Source organism: Salvelinus sp. IW2-2015, linkage group LG1 (genome assembly GCF_002910315.2).
Source record: "Salvelinus sp. IW2-2015 linkage group LG1, ASM291031v2, whole genome shotgun sequence".
Lineage (NCBI taxonomy): Eukaryota > Metazoa > Chordata > Actinopteri > Salmoniformes > Salmonidae > Salvelinus > Salvelinus sp. IW2-2015.
This window is the reverse complement of record NC_036838.1, coordinates 17,708,573-17,717,840: the sequence shown is the minus strand read 5'-3', so window position 1 is coordinate 17,717,840 and position 9,268 is coordinate 17,708,573. Positions and strand designations below refer to the sequence as shown.

Genomic DNA, 9,268 nt, shown 5'->3' with positions numbered 1-9,268 from the left:
ATTGACTCATCATCAAAGATATCTATCACAATTTGGCAGAAAACAGAATATTGATGTGCAAAACAATTGTGTCCAGAAAATGTTCTATTGAGTAAACTAGAAGAAAAAGAAGYGCACACCTATTTAGGCGAGGTGCTGGCTAGCGGAGTAGAAAACTTAAAAATAAAGGAGAGCCGCACACTCTAGGAGCTCAGATGCAAAAAATATTTAATTTACCAACCTTTCGACAGGTAAGCTGTCTTCATCAGGGTACCTATTGAGTAAACTACCACGTTACGTAAGACCTTGTTGCAGTTAGAAATAGTTGTCAGTGTTAATCAGTTCACAATTAACCTGTCTATCTCTAAATGTTAGACACCATAAAATATTATTTATCTTTTGTGTCAAACCTAAACTATATTCATCMTGATAAACTGCATTTAGTGCTAATTCGGTGCTAAAATTCACTGTGACCCAAATATGTGCAAACTGGTTCGTCAAAGAAGGACAGTGAAGAATGTAAAAAATGACAGGTCCCCAGATAAACCAGATTCGTCTCCCCTAATCCAACATTTAACACGGCATTTTGAGTGACATAATGAAGTTACTGAAATGTGTACCTTTAACTTGCTGAATCTAAGTGTTGCTACATTTTTATTGCCACGGTATATRCATAGATATAGAACACCAAATGTACAATGGTCCTAATTTTCTGTATCAAGAGTAGACTCGAGATTATCACAAAGGGAAGGTAGGCTACAATGTAGAGCTGCAATGTCTGATCTTTTCCACWAATTGGTATTTTGTACAAAACATCAGATTTGGGCTGCCTGTGTAAACACAGCCATTGATACATAGGTGTAAACACAGCCAATGATACATAGTACTGAGTTAACTGAGAAAACTGTTTGTAGTTCTTGCAATTGGACATTGACATTGACAAACAAACTATAATGCACAACATCTCTACACTACAGCAGTAGTTACCCACCCTGGTCCATGGAAAGCTACAGGATGAACAAAAAACGGACTGGCAATAAAGCAGGTGCATGGGCTGGTCTCACCGGAGAACATTTCATATTTTGGTTAAAAAAGAGCCAGAGAAGTGACGCAGAAGCGGGCCATGAGTGTGTTAATTAAGAAATGTCCAACCCCGCAACTGTCATGATTTTTGCGCAGAATGATAATCATTTGGCTAACTGGTTGCTGTCCYATTAAACACACCGGGCTAATGGGCGGGTGTATCAGAAATGCCCAGGAGGATTTCTGGTCCCAGTCTAACCCTGGGATATTGTTCCACCACTAAAACTCATGATTCCAYTGCACTGATCAAGGTCTTGATGATAAATTGATTAGATGCGTTGGGTGTGTTAGAGACAGGCATATGTCCCACAATTAATATGTAGGTCTTATTAAGTTTTGTTGTTGTTGCAAAAATACCTGCACTTGTCCCTATTACCATTTAGCGTATTACTAGCCTTAAAAGTAAAGTAAAAAGGAGGTTGGGGTCAATATCTATGACATTAACTTAGCCTATAGAGAGCCCTAAATTGGCCGTTGGGTAGGCTATCCGAATCGTCTGGCTATGTTTTCATAGCTACATCATCTCCATAAACTCTGATTTCTCCGAACCGCAGTGGAACTGGATCGGTTGTCAATCAGTCTGATACTGTATCTCCCCTCCCCCTTCATCTCGCTCTTTCTCTTCTTGTCCCCCTATTCCCTCTGTTATCGGTAGAGGTCGCATGGCATTCGGTATGGAAAGAAGTAGKCGAACTATAACTCGAAGTGAACACATGGATAAACACTCCTACATGACAAAGCAGACAGGGAGTGAGCGCGCGACTGGAAAATAGAAACAGCCGAACGTTTTTGGGAGAACATAGAACTATTTTGGCTATATCTTTTGCATGCAACGTTGATGCTGAGTTGTTGTAAACAATTTCAGTCAACGTTGTTTCATGTTTAGTTGCTGAAACATCTACGTTTTTTTYCCGCAAAGTGAACTTTGAGAGTATTTTTCCTGCTGCGAACACAAATATATGTATTTATCGATATAGCATCATTGCAGAAGCTTGATAGTGTTGAAGTGAGAGCACCAGCGGATGTGAGGAGAGTGATTTGAGAGAATCAACCCCTTTTTCTTTCAAGCATTCTGTTTCTTTTTGTTTGGTAAAACAGTAGAGAGAGAGAGCGAGAGAAATRGGGAGAGAGATAGATATATATATATAGAGAGAGAGTCACAGGCATTGGCGCTGCTTTCATGCCGTCAGTCTTGCGGACCCTGAGATGGACGTGAGATTTTATCCAGCACCCCCTTCAAGCGTGGGCTCATGTACATTACCAACTGATTCAAGTTGCCTGACCTCTTTGGACTATTATCACTGCAACAAGGTAATTACTATTAAATACTCATTTGTAAGGCTATACATTTAGATTGGATGTTACATCCTTTTTTCAGTTGCGCAAATGTGTTGCATGCGGCTATACTGCATTTATCAACCACGCATATTGACAAATGTGACTTCATCTGAAATATAGTATCATGATATGCATTGCATACAGCCTTCAAAGAACATTTCATAATTGAGACTAATGCATTTCCTGAAACTTTCCTGCATCTTTGTAGCCTACTGCTCCGCAGTAACTCTTTKGAAGTTGATATCATCGGAGATGTTACCTCAAAAGGTGTATTRCTATGAGCAAGTGGCGAAACCTTTCACTGTGTATATAAATTGTAGTTAAAGGCGCGGTGCTGTAAAGTCCCATGCAGAAATATGGTGCGTACGATGCCTGTCCTATCCAGCGCAAACGAATAGCTAAATTGTATACGAATACGGACGTAATTGCTCACAGTTGTCAGGGTGTACTTTCAACTGCTCATAATTCATGCAAAATTACGSCTAAGTTTTTCCCTGCAGAAGAACATTATTTTATTTCATGACCTATTTTACACAATAGGTGATAACTGCATTCCCCACATGGTAAAAGTAACAATGACCAATTCATACCAAAGCCACTCTGCATAACACATTTACACATACTAAGAAATAATCAGAAAAACCATCATGATACACAATGGGAATTCACTATGTTTAGGGTAGACTAGCCTATATGCCTATGTCTTATAGCCAATGGTAGGCTACTGGTAACGCAATATGTGAACGCTTTGCCTACTATTATCCTTTTCGCATCTATTTATCCTTGATCTCACATATTCATAGGCTATATGTACATGGATGCATGATAGCCACGACACGTAATCATAYTTGATTGGAGCAGAAATGGGAACTATTCCTAATGAGTTTATTGCCCTTGGGATAAAAACTGCACCTGCTGGCAAAGTTTCTCTCAACAGTTACTGGGTGGAGGAAAGCTAAAAAAACGAACAAAGCAATTGAAGCCAAACAGTCATGAGACATTATTTTCATCCCACATTGTAAAAATGCATGATTGGTTCGCCATGTGTACGTTTGCGTCTATCCATATGTTCCATATTACGCATTCGCCTATACCGCATCGAGCTCACATAGGCACATTTTTTCCCACAACATCTTGAACATATATTCCAAACATTCTTCCTCATGTTGATTTTTAGTCTAGATTCGAATTTATCGTGTGTACATTACTTACGTCCGCTTCCTTATATGTTCCCTTTGCAAACAGTTAAGATATGCCAGCCTGAGAATTTCGAGTGCGTACTATAGCCGATAGGACAGTGTTTTGCTCACAGAAAGAACTACCAGTTATAAAATACGATTGAGTATATGTTTCTAAAGGCCTCAATTTTGTAATTAGATTGTACAATAATGACACCAGAAGTAGCTCGCCATATTTTGAATTTAAAAAAGCATGAAGCTTATGTAGACAGCCGTGGCAATGATATTGTTTCGCAATACTGGTCCAGTTTGTCTATAAGCTCTGTTATAATTAGATTTCCTCAGTCAAACAGAAACTATTATAAGATCTCAAACCTCAAAAAATATATGCATTAAGCATTAAAAGAGTTGCTTTGTTAATTTTCCATTTGGCCCAATGCTCTCCATTTATAGGCTACCTAATAATATCATGCTTGATATTGAAGCAACTTATAGCACAAGTCTTCTTTATATAAACAACACCACAATGAAGTTTTGTTTATATTGAAGCCAGTGATGGCTCAGAGGCATCTGGATTTTGCTATCCATTATGTCCCGCACCAGTTGACAGTTGATCGAATCTGGCTGCCTGTCAATGCTGTGGTCAATCTAAAAGTTATGTAAACATTTTGTCAGTAAATACAAAGCTACGTGCTCCCAGATAGTGGATGATATGAATGAATTGTGTTTGCCTAGCATACGGCCGTATATGATAGCTATTCTTCTTAGCAATATAATGTTGTTTTTAATCCCTTTGCACTGTCACACACTTGTAGTCCTTTAAGATCAAATGTGGATTGCCTTTCTATGATTTGGGCCCCATGATTCAATGAACTCTTGTTTGYACTAATTTTGCCATGTTGGGTAAGAGGAGATGGGGTTAAGTTCCATGGAGAGCATCATATAGGCTTTGACATTACTAAATTGACGCGTGTCCACACTGTACATTGTGGCATACTATCTGTGCACTGTCACAGTGCACCTTAAGTGGCAAAACTAATATATTTTTTTATGACAGTTCACATTTGGATCAATCTTTTAACATTTATGAAACTGTAGATGTGTGCTGTCTATGAGACTACCATATGGGAGTGAGTTATCACAGACATTTTAGTAATTGTATAGAATTGATCCTCCTAACTATGACTGATACAATGTCTTACAGTGTTGCAGCTGAACCGGAAGTGGCTATGGAAACCAGGCCATCGTGTATAAACAGCATGTAGGCTACTTCCTGTGCTAGCTAACATGCTAACGTGCTAAAGTGAGGTGTCTGCATTCCTGCTGGTTTACTATAAACCAGGCCTCAGGTAAAATGGCAGCAATGTACAGATACACGTACAGGTCATAAACACCAAAAAGCCACAATAGGGTTAATAATGTCAGGAACTTAAAACCTCTCTAGGGTACGTGAGATGTTAGCGTCCCACCTCTTCAACAGCCAGTGAAACTGCAGGGCGCCAAATTCAAAACAACAGAAACCCCATTATTAMAATTCCTCAAACATACATGTATTTTACACCATTTTAAAGATACACTTGTTGTCCAGCCACAGTGTCCGATTTCGAAAAGGCGTTACGATGAAAGCAAACCAAAAGATTATGTTAGGTGAGTGCCTATTCACAGAATAACACAGCCATTTTTTCAGCCAAAGAGAGGATTCACAAAAAGCAGAAATATAGATAAAATTAATCACTAACCTTTGATGATCTTCATCAGATGACACTCATAGGACTTCATGTTACACAATACATGTATGTTTTGTTCGGTGAAGTTCATATTTATATCCAAAAATCTGAGTTTACATTGGCGCCTTACGTTCAGAAGTTCCAAAACATCCTTTGATTTTGCAGAGAGCCACATCAATTTACAGGAATACTCATAATAAACATTGCTAAAAGATACAACAGTTATGCATGGAATTTTAGATGCACTTCTTCTTAATGCAACCGCTGCGTCAGATTTCAAAAAAGCTTTACGGAAAAAGCAAAAACCATGCAATAATCTGAGGTCGACGCTCAGAGCCCAATCAAGACACAAATATAGCCGCCATATTATGCAGTCAACAAAAGTCATAAAAGCATTATAAATCTTCACTTACCTTTGCTGATCTTCATTGGAATGCACTCCCAGGACTCCCACTTCCACAAGAAATGTCAGTTTTGTTCGGTAATGTCCATCATTTATGTCCAAATAGTTACTTTTGTTAGCGCGTTTGGTAAACAAATCCAAAGTCACGAAGCGCGTTCACTAAAAGCARACGAAATGTCAAAAAGTTCCGTAACAGTCAGTAGAAACATGTCAAATGATGTATTGAATCAATCTTTAGGATGTTTTTAACATAATTCTTCAATAATGTTCCAACCGGAGAATTCCTTTGTCTTCAGAAAAGCAAATGCAACGGGAGCAAACTCTCATGTGAACGCGCATGGTCAGCTCGTGGCTGCTGGCAGACCTCTGACTCATTCCTCTCTGCTTYGGCCCCAATTCACAGTAGAGGCATCAGACAAGGTTYTAAAGACTGTTGACATCTAGTGGAAGCCTTAGGAAGTGCAACATTACCAATATCCCACTGTATCTTCAATAGGAGCTGAGTTGAAAATCGACCAACCTCAGATTTTCCACTTCCTGGTTGGATTTTTTCTCAGGTTTTTGCCTGCCATATGAGTTCTGTTATACTCACAGACATCATTCAAACAGTTTTAGAAACTTCAGAGTGTTYTCTATCCAACTCTACKAATAMTATGCATATTCTAGCTTTTATKTCTTTGTAGCAGGCCGTTTACTCTGGGCATGCTTTTCATCCGGACGTGAAAATACTGCCCCCTACCCCAAAGAAGTTAAAGGATTTGTAAAATGTGTAAACTGAAACTGGTTTGACTGGATGTTTGGGTTTGTGATTGGTGCATTTCATGGATCTGGATCGACAAGCCATATCAAGGGCTCTGATGGGGGGGGGGGGGCACATCGTCTCCTCCACAAATACATAATGGGGCGGTTTCCTGGACACCAGCAAGCTCAATGGGGAATCTCCACTGAAAATGCTTTTTAGTCCAGGATTAGGACAACATCCCAAATATTTGAGTTTGAGGTGCATTCAATGATGCCATTTCTAAASAGCACAGATGCATGTATGTTTTTAGTGGAACAATGAATCTATTAAGTAGACCTACAGTAAAGGCCTTATCTAGTAACTAGAACCTATCCTGATCTCAATCTAGAACAACCCATGCATCCTCTTGAAACCAGATGACATATGAACAATAGTATATTGCACGTTTTAAAAGGGAAAGGGAAAGGGGGATACCTAGTCAGTTGTACAACTGAATGCATTCAACTGAAGTAAAAGAGAACCAAATCTACAACATAGCAGTGTAGAGTCAAAAAGATAGGAGATACTTGCGACTAAATGCGACTATATGTATTCCCATAACAACTCTCTGGGCCTATGCCTTTTCAAATCTCTCCAAGTTGCATTGTCTTGCATTGGCAGCGTCTCAGATGGCACCCTATTCCCTATATAGTACAGCGTCTCAGATGGCACCCTATTCCCTATATAGTACACTACTTTTGACTAAGGCCTATAGGGTCCCCCATAAGGCTCTGGTCAAAAGTAGTGCACTATATAGGGAATATGGTGCCATTTGGGATGCACACATTGTCACTGCACTTCGCCGTGAGTCATCCTCACTTTTAGCCCCAGATTCTCTCCTAATCTTTTTGAAGCCTCTCTGTATCCCTCCACCTCTCTCTCTCCTCCATGAGTGGGTGTATTGTTTGTTCAGTATAGCTCCATACACTTGGCGCATACCAGCGCTAAAGGGACACTACTTCTTCACAAATGCATGTTTCGTTGAGAGACTATTTGTCAAATGTATTAYGACTTGTGCATACCCCGAGGCAGACTCACTTCTGTGAAATGAAGTTGGATAGATTACTGTATCTAGCTAGCTGCTCCAATTTTCTCCAGATCCTCCTCCAACATCAATGTGTCAGAAAGGGGACCCGGATATATAATYAGATGGGTTGGATTGGAAATTCAGTGGCGGAGATGTAGTGTACTGTACATATTTGCACTACGTAAGTATACAGTACAGTGTGTACAAAAGTATACGGACAAAGGTATTGTGGCTCTGTTAGTCGTAACACTCTATGGTGGTGTGTGTGTGTGTGTGTCATGCATTTCTAATTGGTGTTATGCCTCGAGGCAAGATCTATGGAGCATATGATTTAATGGGAGTAAGCCTCAGGTGTACAATTTTTCCAGTGTTTCCTCCATACACCATATATAATGTACACTCTGAAGTCCACACAGTAAGAACTGCCCTGATTAAGGCTGACTTCCTCAATCCCAATTAGCCACCACAAGGTACTCAATGCTATTTGAGTATCTGTGTGTGTGTGTGTGTGTCATGCATTTCTAATTGGTGTTATGCCTCGAGGCAAGATCTATGGAGCATATGATTTAATGGGAGTAAGCCTCAGGTGTACAATTTTTCCAGTGTTTCCTCCATACACCATATATAATGTACACTCTGAAGTCCACACAGTAAGAACTGCCCTGATTAAGGCTGACTTCCTCAATCCCAATTAGCCACCACAAGGTACTCAATGCTATTTGAGTATCGTTTAACTGCTTTTTACAAATATGTCAGATACAAAACTATACATAACCCCTATTATCCTGTGGGACATTCCAATTTCACCCATATCTACATARTACAATTGTTGATGGAATAGTCCAAATATGACCACAGTGGGGGGGGTGGTCTTTCTCATGTTTAATCTCACAGAACGTCTTATTTCTTCCCCTTCTCTTGTAACATGACCTTAATGGAAATAGAAAATGAATTGTTATTCTAGCATTACCACATTCTGTACACAGAAAAGTTMATTAAGTGGAAGTAAGCGGTCTTGGGTGTTTTACATTCATACATTTTGCTGACTGGCGAATCCGAGCAAGAACTACTATTCTCCCTGGAAAAGCGTTAACCCATGCATACTGTAACTGAAGGAATGCCAGGCAGAAGAGCACACACAAAAATCATTCTGTAGCTCCACTGGCTCTGGTAGTACTCCAACAGGCCACCGTACATCACACTCAACCAAAACCACCTCAAACTAAAATATTGTAAAATGAAAAAAGTACACATACATTTGGGGGTAGTTYGTACAGTAGGCTACATTCGCTGGATGTACAGTACAGTTCGTTCATGTTCTGTACTAGTTSAATGGTTGTCACCGCTTCCTGATATTAATCAGGCGTTCCTCCAATGTGCCCGAGCATCTCTTTATTTACGTTGCCGGCAGTGGCAATGTCAAAAGGTTATGGGGGGGAAATCAGGTAGCYTGGAGCAGATTATATCTCTGAGTTAATGATAAGTACAGAGCCATTCTCTGGGGAAGCTGAGCTGAAATTGCCTTCCGCACAGTGCCTACACCATTACCTCGGAAAATGATTTCTAGCCAGCCTCCCCTCGTCGTTGTGGTATGACTTATTTATTCAAAACACAACAACAAATAGCAACAAGGAGCAACAAGGAACTGCGATCAGTTTCATAAAAATCTTATTTTTTTAATGCATTTTAAGCGAGTCAATCATATTTTTGGACGAGAGAAAAGTAGCAGTTACGGAGGAGAGATGGTTATGT

General features: G+C 39.8%; 1 protein-coding gene across 2 annotated transcripts in view; it reads left to right on the top strand.

Moving 5' to 3' along the window:
• The first annotated feature begins 1,737 nt into the window (after positions 1-1,737).
• Positions 1,738-9,268, top strand: part of LOC111961889 (TOX high mobility group box family member 2) — a 138,205-nt gene continuing 130,674 nt past the window's right edge. The window contains exon 1 of one of the 2 annotated variants that reach the window (XM_023984532.2): positions 1,738-2,373. In XM_023984532.2, coding sequence (XP_023840300.1) covers positions 2,269-2,373 — 105 coding nt within the window. In that variant the 5' untranslated portion in view covers positions 1,738-2,268. The remainder of the gene's footprint in view (positions 2,374-9,268) is intronic. The other variant, XM_023984556.2, reaches the window with a different exon arrangement.